The sequence below is a fragment of the Erpetoichthys calabaricus genome, chromosome 11, assembly GCF_900747795.2.
Source record: "Erpetoichthys calabaricus chromosome 11, fErpCal1.3, whole genome shotgun sequence".
NCBI lineage: Eukaryota > Metazoa > Chordata > Cladistia > Polypteriformes > Polypteridae > Erpetoichthys > Erpetoichthys calabaricus.
Genome location: NC_041404.2, coordinates 82,180,708 through 82,205,692, shown reverse-complemented (window position 1 = coordinate 82,205,692; position 24,985 = coordinate 82,180,708). Strand labels below are relative to the sequence as shown.

The window sequence follows — 24,985 nt, the reverse complement described above, 5'->3', positions numbered from 1 at the left end:
GTCATTTAAAAGCTTTCCCAAATTTCCAAGAGCATGAACACTAAAGTTAAAACATCATCATTACAGGAACATAAGCATGGTGGCCACTGTTTGGGACATGGAGCTCATATCTGTAATCCATACAAGTGCTCAGCTCTGTGCTGTGCAGTTTTGGTTTTCTACTTCCAGCCTGCACAATTTGGAGTGAAAATAAAATATCTGCAACAGTGGTATAGTGCATACATTTATCTAATAACTGTTTACTTTCTACAATTACTTCATTGATCATGTTATAAACCGACTACAGAAAGGGTTAAGTAAATACTTGAAATGAATGTATGCATTTCTTTAACTTGCTGTCCACATCAATGAAACAGAACAAAGTTAAAGAGACCTTTTAATATGAGACATTTGGGGAAAAACTAATTCATTAATCTGTTTCAAGCAGAAATAATAAACTGTTCAAATCAGTCGGTTACTGCGGTATTCACAGTTAATTCAAAAGGCCATCACAATGTGTTATGGTACAGCTAGGATTATTGCCCAGGGTAAAGTTTTTTGTGTTTTTATTTAAATATAATTTTGCATATTAAATTATTTGTTCTGTTTTTGGTTTTGTTTTGTATCTGTATTTGAAAATTTTATGATATTCTTTGTTATTTTGTTCTATGCAGTGATGTGATCTGTCTTTGCTTCCTGTTAGTAGAACCTAAGGAGGTGGGACCACCTAATCAGACAGTTGGGGTTGTGGATGCAACAGCACTTGAGCCAAGGATGCACTTCTTGCGTGCAGTAATTCAAAGGCCTGAAGTTAAAATATGCTGATCATGAAAACCTGTATTTGAAATGCCTTATAAACCATCTTTTACTTGGATCATGAGTGGAAAATGTTTTAGCTTACTTGTAAGGTGTGTGCACTGTAACTCTCTGTACAGAAGTGAGAGACCTTTTTTGAAAATAAAGTCATTCTCTATACTTTGCATGCCTAAGCAGAACATTGTTGTTGGCAAATCACATGGATGGAAAAGACATTTGAGAAGGAAGCGATGTAGCTAGACCTCGTACAATTACTCACCTGGCCATATCTCTACTGAACAACAGGAAAAGATTTTGGTAGCTGATCAAAAGTGGCCAGAGTCTGCAAACTGGTAAAAAACTAACACTATAAAATAGGTGAGGAGACCAACTATTATTAAACTGCTTGTTTTTTGAATATTGATCTATCCTTCTTGATTTTTTCGACCACCTTTTGTTAAAAACATTTGCTTTACTTGCTTGCAATAGCTCTTTATATATACAGTATATTTTTAATCAATTATAATGTGTCTTATTATTATTCAGAAAAACTATGTATGATATATTTTTCTGTGTATATTATTTGTGCTGATTGTATGTAAACGCAGTAATTACACTTAAATATTTCTATTTCTTTTAATAGATAGTATTTATTGATTGCTACATACTGTAATGCTCAAGAGTTGTGTTTAGATCCTTTTACTTGACAATAATAATCTTTATTATTATTATTATTGGTAATTGTATAAGCAGTTTAACAATAGGTGGTCTCCTGACCACATTTTTCTAGTGTCAATTTCACTGCAAGACACCCATCATTATATAAACTGCATGTTTTTCTAATTAATGGTAGAAAACAAAGCCTACTTATATGCTTTTATTTTTAAGTGCATTTCTAATTTTTGCTTTCACGTTTTCTTAGTTTTACCTTAATATGTGAAAATACCTTATATATTGTAAAAAATAATTGGATGTCAGAAAAAAGTTTTTAATTTTTCTTCCTCCTCTGCTTCTCTTTTTCACTTTGTTTCAAAATAAATAGTGGAAGGATCAAACTCTGTTTTTAATATTTCATATGGCATATTGTGCTCTAATGGCAATCAAGTTTGATTCTAAGGTTTAACATTGCATACTATGTCCCTGTCTTTCTTTATCATTCCTAAATTGTGATGCTGTTTCTGTGGCTTGGCTGCTATTTGTAGACCTACTGCATACTCTCACACTACTTGCTGTTTGTGTCTAATGCCTGTTCAAGTTTAGTTAAATTGTAAAGAAAAATGGTTTCAAGCAAGTTGCGAGGCACAATACACGATTGTGATGAGCAGGGAGGTATCCATTTATTTTATCTAAAAAGAAAATGTGGTCAGTGTTACTTGTTAATATAATGTCCAGGTGGTTCGGTGTGTGATGGCTGAGTCAATGCTCTATCAGCTCATGCTCCCAACCTCCATATAATGTGTTATTTTTGGCCCTCAATATAATTGACTTTAATGCTCCTGCTGTAAACCCTTTTCATAAATGAATGCACGCAAGAAGAACCAACACATTTTAGAATTATCAACAAGTTTGGATAATAAGAGTAGCATACCGCCATCTTATATAGGAGGGAAGAAATTACATAACATGACCAATAAAAGGCAGAGCAGCCATAAACAATATGGCCACCACACTCCAAAAATACAGAAGGTGGTCTGTCAACCAAATGTTAGTACAAAATGGTTCCATAGTGATGTCACGAAAGTAATGATAAAATGATTTCAAAACTCTAAAATCATGACAATTATCACTTTAAATTCAGAACAAAACTCATTTTTTCAAAAAAAGTACAGAATGTGTTACTTTTTAATGTTTCATTCTCTATTGATATTTAAATTTATGAGCATTGGCATTATTAAACTTTTACCCTGACAGTTCCCTGTTAATAGAGATTAATCTTACTTATTTGATAGGCTGTCAATTCTTTTTCATATTTTTCAGAGAAGATCACAAAAGGTTACTACAAAAAAGATGAACGACCAACAACCTGTTGCCACTAGTCCTTAAAACATTACATTTGAACATTACAATGAGAAAAGGACATTTAACTTGATATAGAAAATGTAATCGAGATGAAATTTGAAGTCCCCCAAGTACTACTATCTACCAGATGACTTGGTAACTAGTTCAATGTGTCTATGATTCTCTGTGTGAAGAAAAAGTTTCTAATTCCTATGTTAAACCTAACCTTAACAAGTTGCTGTCTGTGCTCACATGTTGTTGTTGAAGAACTCATTTTAAGGTAATAGCTGTGATCTAGCATTCAAATTCACTTAATAATTCTACATATGTCAACCATGTCATCTTTTAATCTTTGTTTAAAATTCAATCTTTTTACATAGCTCATACCTTGCTTTCTTGACTGGTATCACCCTCTCTGGACTTACTCCAATGCTATTATCTCTTTTTTGCAATTTGAAGACCAAAACTACCTCTGGTGTCACAGATGAGACCTCATAAGCATGCTTAAGCATAACATCCCTTTATTTGTACTCTGCATTGTGCTACAGTGTGTAACCTAAAATCCTGTAATTAGACATCTTCATTGCTCTTGTACACTGTCTGTCACATGTACTCACAAATATTTAACCTTTGCACATGAGCATTTTAACCATGAAACCATGGAAATTGGCTCTTAAATTGTTCAAATTCAGAGATAGCCAGCTAACTATAACAACTGTAAAAAAGTAATTGCAAGTATGATCAAAAAACCTAGGCAAATAGTAATGTGATCCTATTGTTGTCAGTTGGAAGAATCCTAAACTTTTTATTGAGTGTACACCTTGGATCCTTATATTTACACAGAGGACAATACATCCATCTAGCCATTCATCCTTTCTTCCATTACGAAACTAAATTTACTGTATCTACGCTCTACATGAAAAGTGCAACTAAAACGTGAAACATTATTACCTTGTGGTGTTGGGAATTTCAGCAGAGGAAAAAATATCTATCAACTGTTTCCAAAATATCTTTAAAGACTGTTCAAATTATAGAATCGTCTTGTAAATGCACCAGTAAATATAAAATGATTTATATATAATTTCAAAGAACATTAACATTAGTCTAAACATAAAATCCAGTCATTGAAAAAGGCTATGCAATAAAGAGCTGAAAATTTGAAAGCATATTCAAAAATGAATATGCAATTATTAGTGATCAGACCTTCGTATCTGGCAACTAATAGGAGAGATTGCAATGAGTGGCAAGATTCTTCACACTAATGATTTTTTTGGGGAAGAACATTGGAAAATAACTGCAATAATATCTTACTTTAATGATCAAATTGTTAATCAATCACAAGCAAGATAAAATGTCCATGTATTGGCTGTGTTTGAGAGGTTAATTTGAAGCACTGGCAATAAATATTTTTACAATGAAATGTGTTGATCTGAGTAACTGTAATTCCTCAGATGTAAAAGGCATAGAATTACTGTACAGTGAAAGAAATCGACATAACTTGAACTCATTCACTTTTTTAATTTATGAATTGATAGCACTAATTTATTTAAAAACCTCAATTCCCTTAAACATGTGTATTCTTCACACAGTTTTCTTACAAGTACCAAAGCATACAAGTTACTAGTCTCACTGTTGAAGCAGAATGGCTGACAAATCATCCAGGCTGTGTCTTCTGTTCATATGATTACCTTTTTGGACTTTGTCACACAGGAGGAACACTTCTTCTCCTCCAGCCACTGAGCCTGAAGTCTTGTCCATTCTTAATATATTCAAATTTGATGCATTAGGAGCCTCTATATTAAAAATACAAAAAGAGAAACTTAATAAAGCTATTTAAAAAAAAAAAAAAACATTTATTAACATTTTCAAATTTTAATTGAAAATAGTTTCACATTTATTTCTTTATCTCGGGATTTGGATATTTGAAACCCTATTAGGTGTTCCAGGTAAATTATCACGTAATTAGAATGTGAAAAAGTTCCATTAGAATTTGCAGGTGGCGAGCATCCATTTATCTCATGACACTTTTTCTTAACTGCTCACAAAAGACAGTATTTGATAAATATTAATAAATAATATTTATACTAAACAGAAATGTAGAGATTGCTCAGCTGCTTTTAAACATTATAGGTGCCTTGGTAAATGTGTTTGTTGGACTTAACATCACCTAGGCTCCCAAATAAAACATTTTCTTTAAAAGAAGCTATTTTTTCCATGACATTTTTTTAATAATGTTTAATGACATTTTAATATTTTGAACAATTTAGCTGAAAGTACGTTGTATGGTTTCTATTAAATAAAATGGAGTTATGGCACTGAGTTGCGATGCCAAGGAGTGGCAACATATTGCGTGTTGGTTGGACATGCAAGTAAGAATTTGACTGTACTCTGCATACAAGACAGTACTGCAACTAAAAAGGACATGAAGTGAATGAATGTCAGTGACTACATTTTTATGAACCCCTGTTTTATTTGATTGTGGTGTAAGCATGGATTTCTAGATTTCATTCCTGTTCCTTTCACTATTAATATTGTTTAATTTATTTTATTAATTCAATTCAATACCGACCAGATCAGTGAGTTCTAAAATACTAATTCTTATTTAGATCTGACATCTGTCTACTACCCTCCTTGAGAGCAAAGGAAAAAAAAGATTTAATACTGAAGCACCAAAACGTTAGATATGATTCAGCAACATTTGACCTTACAGAATCTAAACAACAACTTTTGAATTGTTACTCATAAAGTGACTTTTTTGTAATATTCAGTTAAACAGGATGTACTTTTGACATTATGCTAAGGTAGATGTGTTTGGATTTTTCCATCTGAGCAAGACTAGGCAGCATGGTAACAGTGTAGTGTAAGTTATCAAAATAGACTGTTCATAAAGCTGTAATGTCCAATCAGGTGTTAGACTAGGTATTATTGTGAATGCACGTCTGACTGATAAATCAATAAAGATTTCCAATGCATGATTCCCAGTGAAGCAGGTGCTTGACAATGTCCCATGGGGTCTTCAGTTGGATTTGTTTTGAGTTGAGACTCAAGGAAATGTGCAATGTATACATTTGTGTTGTGTTAAACCATGTTTCACACAGTATGAGTGTATTTTATTGGAAGTTGGCTTCCATTCATTATGTTCTAGTGCTACCTCAGATTATATAGAGGTACTGTATGTTCTTTTTAAAACATTTGTGTAATCTCGGAATTCTACCTACATCTTAATCACAAATAGAATTTATAAATTTTAAAGTAGACATCAAATGAAGATAAGTATGATGTTTCTTTAAGCAAAGTCTCTAATTTTCCTGTAGTAAAAGAAATCTTTGATAAATGGTTGCATCTGAGGACTGGTGGCACAGCCAGCTCCTCCATTTAGGAAAACTAGGCAGGCAGCAACATTTGGAGTGGGGGGGCATTTTACAATACAAGCTTTCACTTATAAACACTTGGACTCAATACTGTAGACTGATTATTATATTGTTTCATATCATTTTTACATACTAGAGATGTTTGGTCTTAATGTCTGACAACATACATGTGGTCTTCTAAATTCCACGTTACATCATACTCAAGTTCTGTAGCTTCCGGTTCAGCTATGTAGTTTTAGATTTGTTATCATGGGTGCTGCCTTGTCATAAACTGGGCTTACAACATATATAATAATCCAACAATAAAATGAACAACATTAATGATCTTTATATATAATACACTACCGTGTCTGTCCGTTTGTCTGTCCAGGATTTTAAATCACTTGTAGCTCACAAACCGTTTGACCTATTGACCTGAAATTTGGTACACATATACTACATGACGTCTACTATCCACTTTTGGGGTGATGATTGACCTCCAAGGTTATTCCTCTTTTTATTTTTATTTTATTTTATTGTAGAATGAAGTCTTGGTAGCAGCCAGCAGAATGGCCATACGGCGCATGCGTACGGGCATCGTTCTCATCCCTACCCCTTTCGCCATCACTTCCCCTACCTTTTCATATCTTAAATCATTCTTGAGGCAGATTGAAGACTTAAGTGCCAACTTAAGTGAAAAATTAAAGAAAACATACTAAGTAATTGCAACACAAACACTGACTTAATCAGTTTTAACGCAAAAAGATGCTGACGAAAGAAGAGAAGAAGCGGGCCGTTAGGGTGGAGAAAAGAAGTGCTGCTCAGGAAGCAGCAAGCGCAACAACCTCTGAGTAAATGAATGCTAAACACACAGAGAAAGAAAGAGTATGAAAACTATGAATGCTCAAGTCAAGTGTATTCACTGCACCTTATTGTGTAGTGCGCCGTTACTGGTAATGATAATAATTGTCAAACTGGCACAGAAGAAACAGACATGGAAATAAAAACAAACTGTCAAAATGGCAACATGACTACAATGCATTACTAAAGGCTGATTTAATTCAAACTATAATCATCTTCTAAATGGCCTTACATTAATACTTGCATTAAAACGTTGCCAATATTGTTCTCTGTTTTTTGTTACTATCTATAAAATTTCCTCCTGCTGGAAAAACTCTCTGAAGTCATCCCACACTGGCACCTTTTTATGATGCGTTTGAGGAGAACTTCTTAATACAGTAAGCGTTCCCACACTGGCATCTTTTATAATATGTTCATGGAAACAATGGTGAGATTATACTTAGGCAGCAAGCAGAACAGAAACTTAAATACTTAAATAATTTCTTGGATTAATAACATAATATTGTTAGCACCACAACAATGTTTATCATTATATATAGCAATTGTCAATAATAATTAATAATAATTTATATAGTGCTTTTCTCACTAATCACAGCACAAATTGGGAGCCACTTCAACCACCACTAACTGCTTTAACAGTTATTACCATTAATGGCTTGGCTTACAGCTGGACTGGTTTTTCTGTTTTCAGGTAGGTGAATCTGCACTTAATAGGACTGTATTCAAAATCTTTGCGTTCTTCTTACATATTAAAACGGTATTTGTGTAGTGACTTTAGAAAAGTATTTTAAATGACTTGCTTTATTTTACAGATTTTAGAATTTCGTGGTTTGGCAATTGGTTGGCTTCCTAACAGTTCCCCAGCTTTTGAATGCAGTACTTATTTTGCCTGTTTTCATTCCCATATGAAATTAGCACTTTTCACATTTGGAAGCTGTGTATTCATTCTCCCTGTGGATTAGCCATGGAGTGATAAACTTAAACAAGTCACTTACTTTTTAGTGTTTGCTATAACAGGAAATGAGGGCACACGTGAGTAAACTTAAAATTGGTTTACTCTGCATTATGCAAATAAGTCATTTACCACTTAAATTCATTTTTACTCTATTTCCTTTTTAACAAGTTGTAATGAGGCTGATGGACTTTAAAAACAAAGAGAATCTGGCAAAATTAACAAGGAAGTCAAAATCCTTTACATTTTCTTTACTCCTGCCTTCTGGCATAGAGTAAGTGATTACATATTTCTGATTATTTATACTAAATGTTTACTACATTCTTTGGATTTTAACATCCCTAGTTTGTGTTTGTTCTTGTTTTCCTTTTTATTTTTGATTTAAACCTTAAATATCTAGAAGAACGTTGATATATTATTTGGGACTTAATGATTCAGGCTGGTCCATTTTGACCTGTGCAGGCCGTGAAGCCTTCTTTTTGAGTTGGGGCTCAGGCTTGCCCTTGTTTAGCCAGGAGTGCTGTTCTCGACTATGAAAACTGACACATCATAACATTCATTGATAAACTTTACCGTTAACCAAAGGCATTATGTTGTTAAAAGAAAACACAATGATTTACATCCTTTACTAAATGGTTGAAAGGTAAGTTTTGGAAACATTTGGAAATAGCCAAAATGCACATACATATTGTAAGTCGTAGGGCATTCAGCAAAACAACAGACAGGACATCAGGGATGGAAACAAAGAAAAAACAGCCAGGCTAGTTACTGTATGTTTAATTTAGTCATAAGTTATCGTATATAGATCAGCGTCTTCTTAATATGTTTCTGCACCTGACGTATTACAAGGAGGCGCCTGCTGTGCTGAGTTCCTACTCGTGGAATTAAATAGTGAAGTAGATTTTTTTCTTCACAGGTTTGCTAAACTTTGTGATAGGTATTATAAAACCAGGGCGGCACGGTGGCGCAGTGGTAGCGCTGCTGCCTTGCAGTTAGGAGACCCAGGTTTGCTTCCCGGGTCCTCCCTGCGTGGAGTTTGCATGTTCTCCCCTGCGTGGGTTTCCTCCGGGCACTCCGGTTTCCTCCCACAGTCCAAAGACATGCAGGTTAGGTGGATTGGCGATTCTAAATTGGCCCTAGTGTGTGCTTGGTGTGTGGGTGTGTTTGTGTGTGTCCTGCGGTGGGTTGGTACCCTGCCTGGGATTGGTTCCTGCCCTGGGATTGGCTCCAGCTGACCCCCGTGACCCTGTGTTTGGATTCAGCGGGTTGGAAAATGGATGGATTATAAAACCAGTTTATGCTTAGTCACAGAAGTGAATCTTTGCTATCTCTTAAAAATATAATAATGGCTGTGATGATGCAATAAATTTATCAATATGGTCAAATTCCTTTTCCCACAGTAAGGAAGCATGCATACTTTTCTCAACTCCACCGCTTTATGAAAAAATAATCATGGTTAGAACAACCTGTAGTTATGGCTCCCTCATAATGATATGTTCAAATAAAATTGCCTTTTGCTCTTATTTCAGCAACCACCTCTTTTTAATAAAATTCGGCACTGGTGTATTACATCATAAAAAGGACAACAAAATTCTGTCTCATGTGGTAAAAAGTGTCAATGAAAGTGTAGGTAAGACACCGCCCAAACATATAAAAATAATTTCTGAGTTTTTCACTTACTCTTGTGTCAAAGACAGGGTGAAATAAAATGGAAATTCAGCACAGTCTCTTGTCATCAGTTACCTTCAAATTTATGTAAATAGCACTTGAGAAGATGGTTGCTGCTGAAAAGTACAGGCTCTTCAGCCTTTTCTCTGTTTTAATTACTGTCTTTCATCTCTCTCTGGAGGGACGTAAATTATACCATCCCTTCTAAAATCTTTAATGTGACTTTTTACCTTGATAGGTGTAATGTATGCTTCATAAAGGAGCTGTCATGAAACTGCAAAATAGAGTGAGTGAATGAGCAAGAACATAAAGGATAAGGAGAAAATATCTAGAACAGACAAGAATGAAATCGAAAATAGTAGAAAAATGATATTTGACAAGAAAGATTTAGACATACAAGATGATATGGTGGCAGCAAGAAATTTTTTCAGATAGGTAGTGTGAAAGGTATAGATTATCCTAATAAACTCTATAAAGGCTCTAAGAAAGAAGTGTATAAAAAAATAATAAAATAAAAACTACCTATTTAAAGCATACAGATGTGCCAATACATGGAGTGGGAGAAGCCCTTAACAGAATTATGCATAATGATATTTGAACCGAAATGTGCACTTGCCAGAACGATTAGTGTAATTTTCCCAGAATTAGGAATAGTGTTTAAGATCTCAGATCTTCAAACACTAACACCCTCAATGTTCTGAGGGAGAAATATTAAAGAAGTGGTGATGCTGCCTTTGTATACTAACAGAATATTTGATCGACAGAGGTAGGTTTGGTTCTTGAACATTTCAGAAAACTGCTCAAAGCTTACTTTTTGAATTTAGTCTTTTCATTACTTTTTTTTCTAACACAGTGATTTTAAAAGACTAAAAATAATTCTTCATTATTATGCATTTGAAGCTTTAAATTTATAGTATTCACAGTGGCCATCATAGCTATTTTCTTAGACATAACTATTTCACAATTCTCAATCTTAATATTTAATTTCTCCAGCACGAATCACTATTTTTTCCTTCTTCTCTTCATATTATCCTGTGGTGGCATTCTGCACCACTAACCAAAGTACTCTTCCACTTTCAGTTTTGAATAGAATGAATGATGCTACAACTAAGATGACATGTATGGCATCAGTTCTTCAAGAACACTGAATCATATATAACCATTAATGAAATGAACATTAATGAAGGGCTGGGCAGTCTTTTGGCCTTGGAAACCCTAAGGGTTTATTTTCTCCAGCATCCGTGCCAGTCTTCCTTGGCCAATTGACCATTGCATTGTGACGGTCCAGGTTGCTCCACTGTCCCTAGTGCTTCCATCAATAATCATAGGCTGAGATGAGCCAGGCAAATGAGGACACACAGTCAGCAAGGGTTGTTGCAAAAGTAGTTCAGTGCTTTTATTTAAAACCAAACGGAAGTGTTCAACAGTGTAGTGCTTAAAAAAATCTTCCCAATAAATAATCCAATAAAATCCTGTGAGCGTGCAGGTTAAAAGTCAAATAAATATATTCCAATTAAACGGGATTAAAATCAAAAGTGAACATATTCTCTTTTAAAACCACGAGCTATGGTACTTCCTTCTGAAATCAGACATCATACCCTGCATACCCTTTTCAGATTCCTCAGCACGAGGAGACGTCCACCAGCTGATGCAAACAAATCCAGCTTGGGCCCCTGTTGCCAGTTCATCTGCATTTACAAGGTGCCATGCCGAGCTTTGCTCTTTGCTCCCACTACACCACAGTCCATCGGGCTTTTATGGGAGCCTCCCAGAGCACTTGCTCACTCCTGCTCCATTAATGCTCAGCAGGAGCAGCCTCCATGACCCAAAAAGCACTGGCCAAGTGCTTCTCTTGAGCTCACTTTCCTGTCCTTCCTGCTTCCCCGCATGATTGTACCTGCCTCTGTCCCGTTCCTGCCCTTCTCTCTCTTCTCGTTCACCTCCATTCTTTATCCTTGTTTATATTATGTACTTGTGCGCAGGCTCCACTTATATCCTGTCTAATTGGGTACAGATGTGATACTCTGCTTCCTCCGAGGTGTGAATGCGGCACCTGACTGATCCTCTCACATTTGCAAATGAGTGTGTGATCGACTCTGGAGTGACATGTGTTGGTGCGCACCCACACCTGATTGGAGCCTGCACACTCTAGGACATGATTATTTATTTAAAAATTGCACTTTGCTGTGGAGGCTTCATTACACACATATATTTTTAGACTGGCTACTGGCTTTTGTCTTTATAACCGAGATTTTCTTCTTTCTATTGACATTTCTCTTCTGTCTTTTGTAGTTCACTTTGAACTTCACTTTGGAACAAAAATGTTTTATATGCAGTAAATAAATGTTAAGATGCTTCTGATAAGGTTAGGATGAAAATCAAGATATTTTGTTGTGAAAATGTCAATTTGAATCAAATTTGAAAAATGTATCAGCTACAATGAGAATCAATAAGGAACTTTTAATTGATTAAATATAGTTTATTTAAAAAAAAACTTTTGGACACTAGCAAACTGGATAAAAACTAAATGACATTCTGAAGAAAAAAGAAGGGCACTGGAAAAAAAGAAGCTTATTAGCACACTATAGACATATAACTCAATGGAAAGAGGTGGACAGGTCTGGAGAAGTTTAAAGCTGGGTTAACTTACTTTTGCTTTACTGCTTTTGATATTTTCAAAAATGATTAAGTCTGAGGCAATAAAGTACAATATCATTTTTTTTTGTTCTTTATTTCACCTTATACAATTTCTTGTATTAGGAATTTGTTAGTTTTCGCATACCCCTTGGGGTCAGAGTGCAGGGTCAGCCATTGTACAGCGCCCCTGGAGCAATTACAGGTTAAGGGTCTTGCTCAAGGGCCCAGCAAAGTAGGATCTCTTTTGGCAGTGATGGGGATTCAGTAAATATGGGAAGTATGTCATTAAATCTAAAGGAATGCTCAAAACAATATTTTATATGTTATACATTTGTAGTGATAGCTGATAAAATCTTTTAATCTCATTTAGAGGAGACCAGACATGACAAGGTTTGTAACATAATGGGACACAATGGTGATTAACACAGGACAATAACAAATGTTAGTCATGATGCATAATCCACGCATCACATCAAACAATTTTATGCTCTCAATGTACAAAACGCATATATTTGTTGCTAAAATATTTTAAAATGCTGTAAATAATTCAGGAAAATGAAGTAGTCAACAAGCATGAAGCCCCTCAGTAGGCATCACAATTTTGAATTGAAGACAGGACCCAAAACCCATGGATAAGGTGGGGAAACAGGTCTTCAATTCAAAAAAATAATTTCTGAATGGAATATTCCTTTAACTCATTACAGGCAACTGGTAATGCAGAGTTAATATTAGAGTGCTTAAAGATGTATTCAACAAGAAGAGAACAAGGCTGTTAAATAAGGCTGAAAATATGAAAGTCAAGAGGATAATTATGGCAGTAGTATAGAGTTAAATTTTTTTGGGCAAACCCATTTAGCCTTATTTTTCCACAGCTTTGCAATTTTTGGAATTCTTTTGTTTGTATAAATAAAGCATATATTTATTAAGATTCTTCATTTGCCTTTGTTGGTTTAAGTCAGAGGTTTGTGGTTATCCTCTTTCTTAAATGCCATTTTTGTGTTTTTAAAGTATTTTTGGAAAGCCAGACATGTAATGCTGACCTTTTGATTTTGGGGTCAGGTCGCCTGGGGTAAGGCCTATTTCTGAGGGTAACCAGTAGTAAGCAGTAGTATTTTGAGGCCTGATCACTCTTTTTGACAGTTTTGTGTGACTGATTCACAATATATGGGATGCTACTTTACAAGGCAAGCTTTTGAAGTCCAATCTAAATTGTAAGAAAAGAAATTCTTGCATTTTGCCAGGAGGAGATATGTAGAAGCATATTAGAATGAAGTGTTCAATAGGGCATTCTGTAAAAAGTTTGGTTTAGGCTAATACTGTATAAGGAGATTGAAAGATGAAAGAATCAGAGTAAGGTGCCATACCCTAGGCCGAATAATGGACAAAGCAATACTATACAAAAAAGAACAAAAATGTTCAAAACAGAAGAGTAGAGGGTTTTGGAGACCTAACTCCACAGGTCTGTGCCCCACCATTCCAGTAATATTGCTGGTCCTCTTGTCTAGTTCTTCATATTGCTCTCATTTGTTTCTTTTTTCTCTTTTGAGTTTTCTTCTTACATTCCTGCTTGTAAAGCCCATACCATTTAAATCCACTACTGACTGCATGCTAACCTAACAGGTGGTGAAAAGGAGGTTTTAAGTTCCAAATAAAAGAAATACTTCTAAGAACAGCCTTGGACTATGGGGTTAGGGATGGCATCTGGAAACTCTGGTGGCCATCTCCTTGAATTCCCTGAAGCAGGCCCAGGTGTCTCTTCTGTCTTGAGCCCCAGCACCTATTTAAATACCTGACAACTCTTAGGTCAACTGACATTTATAATGGGTAGCAGGTCAGCATGGGGCAGTGCACATAGTCCACAATGCAGATAATATTGCAATTCAGGCTTCACAATACAATATTCCAACAATTTGAAAATTTCATAAAAGAAATGTACTGAATGTTTAATGTTACTTATTATTGGACATTCCAAAATCAAAACACCACAAAATTAATTAAAAAATACACCACGTTTTAACGTGAATTTGTGTAAGCTTTTTTTTAATCTTAAATATAAAATATTTGCAGCACAGTAACATAAGACATATTGCATGTTGATTAGCACGTGCAAGTAAGAATTTCACGGAACTCTATACCCTACAGACATTTTTGTTTTATGAAAAAGAAACAAACATTGCTCCAACAATGGCTGCCCTTTTGTTTCCTGCTTGAATGCCTTACTGATATGTTAGCCTTGTGTTCTGACTGGATCTGTGAAGAACTTATAATTTTACATTTCCTTTTAAGAAAAATGACAATGTCAACACTCTGCATGAAGCCGAGACGTCTCTGCTGTGACAGGATCCCCTGCACTCAAAACACTCCCTCATTGGGAACAAATGTAGAGCAGCCGGGACAGAGCTGACCAGAAAAACAAGCTTTGGGAATTTGGCTGCTTTCTCTTGCCACCATGCTAGAGGACAGCTGCAGTAAAATTCTTCCTTGCTGTAATCTACCCCTATTTCTGAATCAGTATCATTGGAAGGTGTATGAATGTCTTGACCACTCATTCACATCTGTGAACGGCAGTAACTGCAGCTTGCAGATCCCAAGACAACTGTTTCAATAAGATGATAAGTTTGTGTTTTGCTGGTCCCAATCGATTTGAAAACAAGTTTGTGGACGCAGTGGTGCATCTATAAAACAATGTTACTCGTTCGAGGATGTGACTCCCTAAACTAAGTATGTATGTAAAACACTTAACTTGCAGTCCTGGCTTGCAGTACAGTGATGTCTATTGTGTATGCCAAAAATGTACACGTTCACATCATTATACCGAAGGTGAATAACAATTCAACTAAAGTGCAGTCAATCTAGCATGTTGGCATGTAACTTAGTTTAGTCTAGTTTTTGTTTTTAATCCCTTGCATTCAATGAAGCATGTTTTCATCTGAATTTGCTTTATTTCAGTCATGTGGTAATGTTGTACAGTACACAATATACAGTAAGGCCAGATTTCGTATTGCCAGTATTTTGTATCATGAAATTCTATACAACTAAATTGTGTCTCATGCCTTTATAGCATGACTTCCCATCTAATGCCTGTTGGGCTTAGAGAATCTTACTCAGCTACACAGGATTTCACTTTCCAGAGTAAGTAACTGCAGCACTACTCTCATTATTAATTCATAATGCCCCCTTGGGTGGTGCTTCAGTAGCACAGAATTTGGATTTGAACGTATTGACACCACTAAGGCCAGTTACAGTCGGATTCTTATCCTGAAAAACTCTAATCCCAAAGCCGCAATATCAACTGTGATTTCTTCACTCTAGAATGTGGAACCTTAGCACAACTGCCTTCACTCTCAGTTCTTTTTACCACTGGAATTCAGTGACTTACAATTAGTTAGTGAAATCAGCCGAAAATCCAGGAAATTATAAGATAGGGATATGGACTCAAAGTTTCCATTTATACTGATGATTAAATTATTTAGCACTAAATATGTAGACCCATTGCTTTCACATGTGTGAAGTATAATGGATGAGTTCCACATGATTTCTGGGCCTAATATTAATGTGAGAGAATATTTTATTTCTGTGAAAACCCCAGCATGTGAGTTTAATCTTGAACATTTTCCCTTTGTGGTCCTGCATTAGTTTACATATAAGGATGTTATAATTACACAGTACTTTAAAAATCTATTCAGATTTTATTTTAACAGCCTTCTGGAATGCAAGCAAGCAGGGCTTATATCCTTTCACATTAATTGAGAAGAACTACCATTAAATTGGTGATTGTGTCTAAATTCTTATACCTCTTCCAGTGCACTACTGTGAATATAAATAAAACATTCAAAACATGGTTTTTACATTATTATTTATTTGGAAATGGAAACATTCATTTAACGACTTATAGCTGGAAAATGCCTGGTGTTGCCCAAATTTCAATTTTAGTGCTAATAGTAACATTAATACATTAAAACTTTGGTAATATGTGTATCACACTGGACCCATGCCTGCTTGGCAAGCCATCAAAAGAACTTCCTACGCTTCTTCCTCAATGAAAGTATTGCTTTTTGTACCAGTGTTCACAAAATGTCATAAACATAGCACAATTCATGTGTTTCAATAATAAATGCGAGTTTCATCTCAGTGCAGGCAAAATCTGAAGAAGGAAGCATAATAGATACAGTATTTAAAATACTGTATAACATATGTTTGGAATCAAGACCCTTATAGACTTGTATAATAGTAATATAGTTAAATTTTATAAACAACTGTACTGTTAGTAAAATTTCTTACAAAGTACATTTTCCATTCACACAAATCAAAAATTTGCTTAAAGCAAGACAACTGACTTCCTTAATCTTCCATAATAACTTCACTAAAAAATAAAGTAAAGTCATACTAATAAAGTAAGACACTCCAGGCTATCCCAGTACATTGTTAAAATGTAATTTAAGACTGGGCTGGAAACTGGAACTTAGAAATAAAATTTCATATAACAAGTGGAAATCAGGGGGAAACAAAATACATTGGCACAGATTTCTACATCGCTCATACAGCACCTCATCAAAATCTTGGATAAGCAAAATTTCCACCTGGGATTAGTCCCTTCCTGCAAGAGGGATACATTAGCTTTCCTAGGTTCAGGAGTCACCCTCAGCCTCAACCATTCTGGGGAATTCTTCTTACTTTGATTTACTTCATAAGTCCCTATCCTCTAATAACTCAGTTAAGGGCAATAGCACTGTAGATGCAGGACACTTTCTCAATAAACTATTGACATAGCCTTCACAACATTACTAGTTCACTGACACATTCTGTTTAATTGGAGGAATCCCAACCTACTAAATTGGAAAAAATACATTCTTTATTACTGACAGTTAGAGAAAGTTAAGTTCACTTTCAATGGACAACTGAAAAATTACATGGAATATGGAAGTCCTTCATTGACACCCTAATGGTGTATCAGTGTAATTACTGTCCATTGTTAATTACTGGAAACCTTCTTGCCATCCTCTTTTTTATCTTATATATATTTTCTTCATTCTGATTAATTCTCCTCATGCCTGTCACCCAAATTTACTGAATATTGAAATTTACTTTACAATGCACATATTTACCTTTTGTTTTGAGGCTGATTTTATGACTTTGTCATTATGAAGCTAGTCGGTTGTTATGGGTGTGATTTTTGTGGGTCATGACTTCTAGGTCACTTATGAAGATGGGTCAAACGGGTCTTTCTGTTGGCCCTTTTCTGTTTGAGAATGTTTACATGTCCCTGAAGACTATGTAGTGTTACTAACCGTCTGACATCCTTTATGTTAACCACTTCTCCTTGTTTCTTTTTGGCTCAGTGTATTTTTGTGTCTCTGAAATTGTGTCTTGAGTTCCTGGTTATGATACTAGCAAGTTTTTTGGCTATGTCTTATTTCCTTGTTTTCTGCTTAAAAACTGTATGTTTTCCTTTTCAAGAGAGTACAGGAAAAAGAATTGAAAATGGCCAAAATATGTCCCTTTGAATCCCTTTTTGGTGGCTCTTTGATTATTTGGTTTGCTGACTTTAGCCTGGCACTGACTATGATTTTTAGTTCATGTTTACATCTCTCAGTCTTTTGTCTTCTCACAATAATCCCTGAAAAAACAACATTACTGACTGGACTTGTTTGCTTTGGGTTGCCTATTTTGTCTTTTTTTGCTGTTTTTTCCAGTTTTGTCATTTTGTGCTTCTTTTTGTTTATATAAATAAATTATTTATTTATAAAGATAGTTTGCTGGATTTCATCCTTTCAAGCAAGAGATTTATGGTCATCCCCTACCTTGAAGGGCATGTTTGTGTATTTTTGAGAAGTTGGAAATTTTCAAAGCCTGAGCCCAAATTTTGCACCTGTGCACGTCTTTGAAGCCTGCCTTTTGAGTTTGGGGTTGGGATACCTTGGTCTGGCTGGTGGTAATTGGAGATCCTGCTGACCCTTTCAGTCACAACTATACATATAAAAGGATGTGTGCGGCTAAGAGATGGAAGGTATCACCACTGTTGACGTATTTGACTCATACAGAGATTTTTGCACTAAAACATACTGGGCTGTGTGCCTTCGTGCTTTTGTGGAATGAACTGTTATGGTATGTCGGCAACCCTAGGTGAGTTTTCTCACGTGCTAATGCTAGCTCTACACCCTACAACCTCCACAATTGTCACCTCTATCCCTTTCTCCTCAATGGAGAGTTGTTTGGACACCATTAAAGCTACATTTTTACTGTTGGCAAGAACACAGTATGTGTTAGAACTTTAGAATAATAAAGGGATGATTATAAATACATTTTTAGCAAGAGTATTTAGAGATTTAAAACTTTATAAAAAATTTTATCCATAAGATTTTTAGCTTATGGATATCATTTTGGTTTTTGCATTTCAGGGTAATGTTTTTTTCCACACAAATGCCCAGTAAAAACCCTTCTGGTGAGTTAGCATCTCTCCTGCTTGAAAACAAAAGATAAAATGGATTTTGTTCCTTCCTGTTATATCTGAAATTTCTTCATAGTATTGAAAGTTGTACTTTTATATGTAACAAGCATTGACGAATAAAATTAGAGTTTGTTCAAACAGCCTACTTTGTGATCCCTACAATTCTAGACATTAGAAAGCCTCTGTGTTTAATGACTTTTGTTGGCAAACCTGTGCTTATTAACTTTATAGCAGCTTTCCTTTAAAACAGTTACTTGTATTATGTACGTAGAATAGGGTTGTGAAAGGTGATCTGGATTGGCTGTCATCCTGGCTGAGATGGTTGGTGGTTCCTTACCTAGCTAGGGGTCAAATATAATGGATGAACAGAGGAGGAGTGCCTCTTGGGTCCATGTGTTCCCCCAGTATAGTGGTTGGCAGCATCTCTCTGGAGTACTCCCATTTGAACACTCGTAGGACAGCATATTTCCAATGGGCATCCCTGTTGGGGTCCTCGGGTGCTGCTAGAGGAAGATGTCAGAAAGGGGCTCCCCTGTAATGTGACGATTCCACCTGACCTGGGAGTGCTTTCTAGTTAGAGAGCTGACATGCCAGTACTACTCCTGGGTTCGTCTTTAAAAGGGGTCCTCCATCTCTGTCAAAAATTCAGGAGTACAGGAGGAAAATGCTCGGTTGGAAGAGGATGGAGACGAGAGGAATAGAGAGCTATTGTTTTGTCTCTTGCAGGGATCATTAGGAGTGCATTAACATATGGCTTTAAAATGTATTGTGTCCTAAAAAATCATTTTTCTAGGACCAGAACTGGTTTCTGATGTACTGTATTTGTGTCTGGGTACTGAGGTATGAGACCCCACCTATGGTCCTCAACTGTGTGTAGTATTAAACTTGTTCCTTCCAAAAATTACCTTAAATGGCAAATCAAATACATGATGACAGCAACCAGTAATTACTGTACCTTTCTAAACAAATATAATGGAATTTTTAAAAAGCAGTTATAAATTTGTATGAAAGTGTGATTTTTTTCATTATTTGATTCTAATAGTCTGTTTTCTGAATAGATGTAAACTTGAACTTTGAAGATTCAGAAGAACAAGTGAAATACCCTTTGTGTTTATCTGCACTTGTCGCATTATAGCTACTAAACATATTATTTTCATTATTTTTCATACTCTAAACTTCTTTATTTTATTATCACTCAACGTCAATTGATATTTGCCACGTTTAAAGTTTTACTTTGTGTTAATTTTCATTTAAGAGTATTTTTATATGCTTTTTGTAAGTCTGTGTAAGTATGGATAATATTAGTATTGAAAAATTCATTATAAATTACTGTTTACAAAGTGAAAAAAAGGTTTTCAAGAATATATGGAAAATATAAATATATTAAAAATGCTTTTTGAACATACTGCTGTCATAGATTGGTCCAGAGACAACTGGCTCCAGCATGCGAGTGAAGTGTCCATTCTCATCTGGCAAATAGGCAGTAAACATAAGACGTACAACTGAAAGATCCATTTTCTTAGCCCTCTGCTCTGCTGCTTTGCGGATGCTTTGTCGATCTTCTCCTGGAGGCAAAAAAATACACAATCCCATGCAAAACTTTTTACTATGAATGATTTGCTAATTAGGTGTTGACTGACTGTTAAACTGACAGCCAGAAGCAAACAAACATATTAGACCTTAATATATAGGAGGGTGGTTCTAAAAATTCAGGCACACACTTACGAATGAGCTACAGTTTACTTTGAAAAACCTTTTAAATCTTTTAATTGTGCAAGCATTTCCTTACTAGTAAGTTCTTTACTTTCAAGTAACCCACAGTTTTCCTTCATCCATCCTTGGATGAGCTGTTCTTCTAACACATCCATGGCAATTCTCCTTGGAACATGTAGGATTCCTAAATTAGGGAAGCTTAAAAATATGCAAAATTAGACTTTAGTATAATCATTTGAATATTGACTCAGTCACTGTATAAAGTTTGCAGTTTCTCCCAAAGTTTTCCCATGGTTTTCTCTGGGAACATTCCAAAGATGTATGTTAGGTTATTTGGCAACTTAAAATTGGCCTAATATGAATAACTGTGGGCATGGGACAGTGTGCTGTGCAATGAGCTGGGCCCCCCATGAACTGGAATCAGTGCAATAAGATTGAAATGATTGTAATCTTCAAAAGAGTAATGAATGTATGTTGGATGTGTAATAATGTAACTCCAAGTTACACAATATACTACAGTGTATACAGCAGTACAAAGAAGAATGGTGCTGAAAGCAGTATACTATTTGTTTTTTTATCCTTAGGTCATATTGAGTATTAGTATTACTCAATATGAGTACTATTAGTAGTACTATAAATACCTGTCAAGCACATGTTCCAAACGTTTCTGTTTTATAATAGTTCTTAATTTTGTAATATTTAATAATATTTGATATACATCACATATATCACATGCAAAGCATTAATATGTTGGTTTTAGGGTCTGCCAAGCAATATTATAACCTATAGTAGCCTCCAGGTACCATCAAGTGAGTCTTAGGCCCACATCACATTACATGACTTTTTCTATAATTTTCAGTTGTAGCTTTTATTTACATGATCTCAAGGAAAGTACACCATGCTTTAGACAGCCATATTGTGCCCATTACCATCATCTGAGTAATGCGACACTCACAGCAACTCAGGCATAGTGCGCGTAACAGTCCCTTGTGCTTCACTGATTTAATTATGTCGTAGCACATAATTTTTTTTTTTTTAAGATCGTCGCAAGCTACGTATCTGTACTACGAAGTTTAATGCTAAGCTTACTGCCCTTTCCCGGGGCAGGGATGCTGCAACAGGGAACTGGGGCTTGGGGCGTTCGCTATGGCCAGGGTACTGCGCAGGCGCAGGCGGAGCCCTGTTATGACACGCCCCCACAAAAGTCAATAAATAGAGTGCTCTCATCAGAGGAGACCATTCCAGACCACGGTTGCATCGTGAGCGTGGGCGTGGGCGTGGACTTCTTCCCATGTTTTTCTGTCGCGTATAAAGCTTTCTTCCCTTTTTCTCCTTGGCATTGGCCTTATCATACTTTGCTCATAATTGCGTCTTATTCATGTTAGCAGTTTCGCACGTATCATATTAATGTGAAACGCAGTTATCCATCCAGTGCTGCTAAACAAAAGAAAAAGGCAGACGATGTAGCCTTTATTGGAACACAAAAAGGAGCTTTGCTGAAATTTGTCGTGGCCAAAAAGGTGCATTCTCCTACTGATTCCTTTCAAAACCGACCACAGTAAGCAACGAGAAACTGTGACGATGCGGGTTCGGCTCCATGCTCCCATCTTCTGTTAGGGAGCCCTTGAACCCAACACCGTCGGTAATGTCACCGATGAGCTAGACAGTGAGGCAATAACAATTGAGCAAGGGGATGGTTTAAAAGTGCTAAGTGCTTTTATTCACAGCAATCCAAAACAGTGTTCTAATAAAGTGCAGCAGTGCAATGTCCAATAAATAATCCTTAAATGAAACATGTGGAGGTTAAAATATACAAAACAACAATCCTTTAAAACAATGTTATTGTGGAGGTTAAAACGTTCAACAGGAAGCAGTCTTTAAAAACAAATGACAAGCCCGGTGCTTCTTTGGTTACCCTGGCAGCTCCCTGCTACTCCCATCTGGGCTGCTCAACAGGACATATGCTCTTTCTGTAGCTGTCCTTCTTCCTACTCCTGCTACTACTGTCAGTCGCCTTTCCGATCCTTGGCTCCGGTCGGCTTCCCATGACAGTGACCTGGGAAATCCCACCAACGGCCAAGGCTCTCACGTGGTGGACACCACATTCCCAAGTCCTGATTCCCGCGGTCATCCACGGAGAATCATCCACCTTCCAGTCACTCCCGTCCTTCATAAAACTCTGCAGGAGCGACAACAACTACTACGCCTGGGATGTCGGCCTAACACCCAGGCTGCATAATCAGCTGCTGCAAGCCTATTCACGCTCGCTCACTCACTCGCACCAGCGCACTCTCACTTTCTCTTGCTTCCTGCTTTCTTCTACAACCTCCCGTGCTCTTTCCTTTCTTTTCTTATTCTCTTACTTCTTCTCCTAACCGTCTCGGGCTTCTCTATATATGCAGAGAGGACATGGCAGCTGCAGCCCATTAGCCACAGGAACAATCACGGATGTGGGCAGTCTCTCACCTGTGCACTTAGGTGAGAAACGCCCACACCGCAGATCGCCCTGCGGCTCGCTACAGTCACCACACCCCCTCCTAAGCTGCGAGCGCGGTGATTATTTATTTAAATAAAACTGCTGGCCTTTGCTGGGAGAGCTGTGGACCCATAACACCACAGCAACATTCACATCACATTCCACAAGAAAATGAGCAGCCAGATGATGATGTTCATCTAGCAGTTGCTGAAAGTGAAAATGACGAGATAATCATTGAAAATGATGTTCGCTGTGTTGACTGGAATGATCCAAGCATGTGGCCCTCATCCCTCACTGATTCAGAGCAAACCTTCTTGGTCAAAAAGGGTCCTTTTAGAGATGTTCTTGCAAAACATGCAGCAAACGAAAAAGTCGTCATTTTTCTAACAGTTTGCAGTCAAGAAAACTATAGAACGGGGAAGTTGCAGATCGTACATGGTTAATTTATTCAAAACACAAAAATTCAGTATTTTGCTTTTGTTGCAAACTTTTCTCCGACACCAAAATTAAGTTGACTAGTACCGATGGAAATAGCGACTGGAAACATATGCATAATATTCTCTTCGAGTATGAATCTTCTACAAAACACATGATTGCTATTAAGTCTTGGTATGAACTTGCGGTCAGGCTGAACAAAGGAGAAACAACTGATAAGCAAAGTCAGCAGACAATGGAGCAGGAGTGTGAGCATTGTGCAGTTTCTTGCGGAAAGAAACATGGCATTTCATGGCACAAGTAATTGCTTATGGGAGCATAACAATGGTAATTTTTTAGGCCTTGTTGAGTTACTAGCGCGATTCGATCCATGCTTAAAAGAGCACTTATGTCGGATCAAAAATTCTGAGATCCACAACCACTATCTGGTTAACCAAATCCAAAATGAGCTTATTCATATGATGGGAAATGCTGTTTTGAAAAAAATCGTGGCAGATGTGCAATGTGCAAAATATTTTTCGATAATTCTTGACTGTACTCCCGATGCCGGTCATCAAGAACAGATGACAATGATAATCAGAACCATTAATGTAGGAGTCACACCTGTGGAAATTCAGGAACATTTTGTCAGGTTTTTGCCCGTGGAAAGCAGCACGGGTCAAAGTCTTGTCAAAGCGTGCCTAATTAAACTCAAGGAATTGGAGCTGTGTCTGCAAAATTGCGAGGGCCAAGGGTACGACAATGGCTCTAATATGAAACGGCGGAATAGCGGAGTTCAGAAACGCTTGCTAGATCTAAATCCGAAGACATTTTACATCCCGTGTGGTTGCCACAGTTTAAATCTTGTTCTTGTGACATGGCAAAATCATCAAAAATGGCCATGACACTTTTTGGTATATTACACCAGATTTACACACTTTTTGGTGCTTCCACACAGCGGCGGCAAATTTTGAAAAATCACGTCACAAATTTAACCGTAAAACCCATCTCGGACACTTGCTGGGAGTATTGTGTAGATTCAGTTAAGGCTGTGTGATTCCAAGTTTCATCAATTTACGATGCATTGATAGACATTTCTGAAAGCTCAAACGACCCAAAGGCTAGAACTGAAGCAACCGCGTTAGCCAAACAACTAAAAAGTTATCCGTTCTTGGTATCACTCATTATCTGGTACGATCTTCTGTCACAGATCAACGTGGTAAGCAAAATACTGCAAACAAAGGACTTGCAGTTTGACGTTGCTTTGAAGAGCATTGAAAAGACAATTTACTTTTTGAAATCCTACAAGGAAACTGGGTTTGCTGGCGCTCAGGTTACAACTAAAGAATTAGCTGAAGAATTGGAATCCACAAACAATTAGCTTTCCTGCACCAGAAGGCTTGCGCAGAAGAAGAGTGCGCAGACAATTTGAGTCAAATTTTGACTACAAAGCGCAAGATCAACCAATACTTGATCCAAAGGATAAATATCGCATTGAGTTTTTCAATGTATTGCTTGACCAAGCGATATCGTCAATGACTAAGCGCTTTGACCAAATGAAAGGTCATTATGATTACTTTGGTTTTCTTTATAATTATGAAAGAATAAAATTTCTACGTGATGCGGATTTGATTAAATCCTGTCAGGATCTCAATGTGATATTAACAGATGAAACGACTCGTTCCGATATTTAT

The 24,985-nt window shown here is 36.5% G+C and overlaps 1 protein-coding gene across 1 annotated transcript in view; it reads right to left on the bottom strand.

The window, feature by feature from the left end:
* The window catches only part of LOC114660644 (nuclear factor NF-kappa-B p105 subunit-like), an 83,348-nt gene that overhangs the window by 10,196 nt on the left and 48,167 nt on the right, over positions 1–24,985 (bottom strand). The window contains exons 6-8 of the mRNA XM_028813470.2: positions 20,478–20,599; positions 20,095–20,253; positions 4,461–4,565 (exon numbers count right to left, since the gene is read on the bottom strand). Coding sequence (XP_028669303.1) covers positions 4,461–4,565; positions 20,095–20,253; positions 20,478–20,599 — 386 coding nt within the window. The remainder of the gene's footprint in view (positions 1–4,460; positions 4,566–20,094; positions 20,254–20,477; positions 20,600–24,985) is intronic.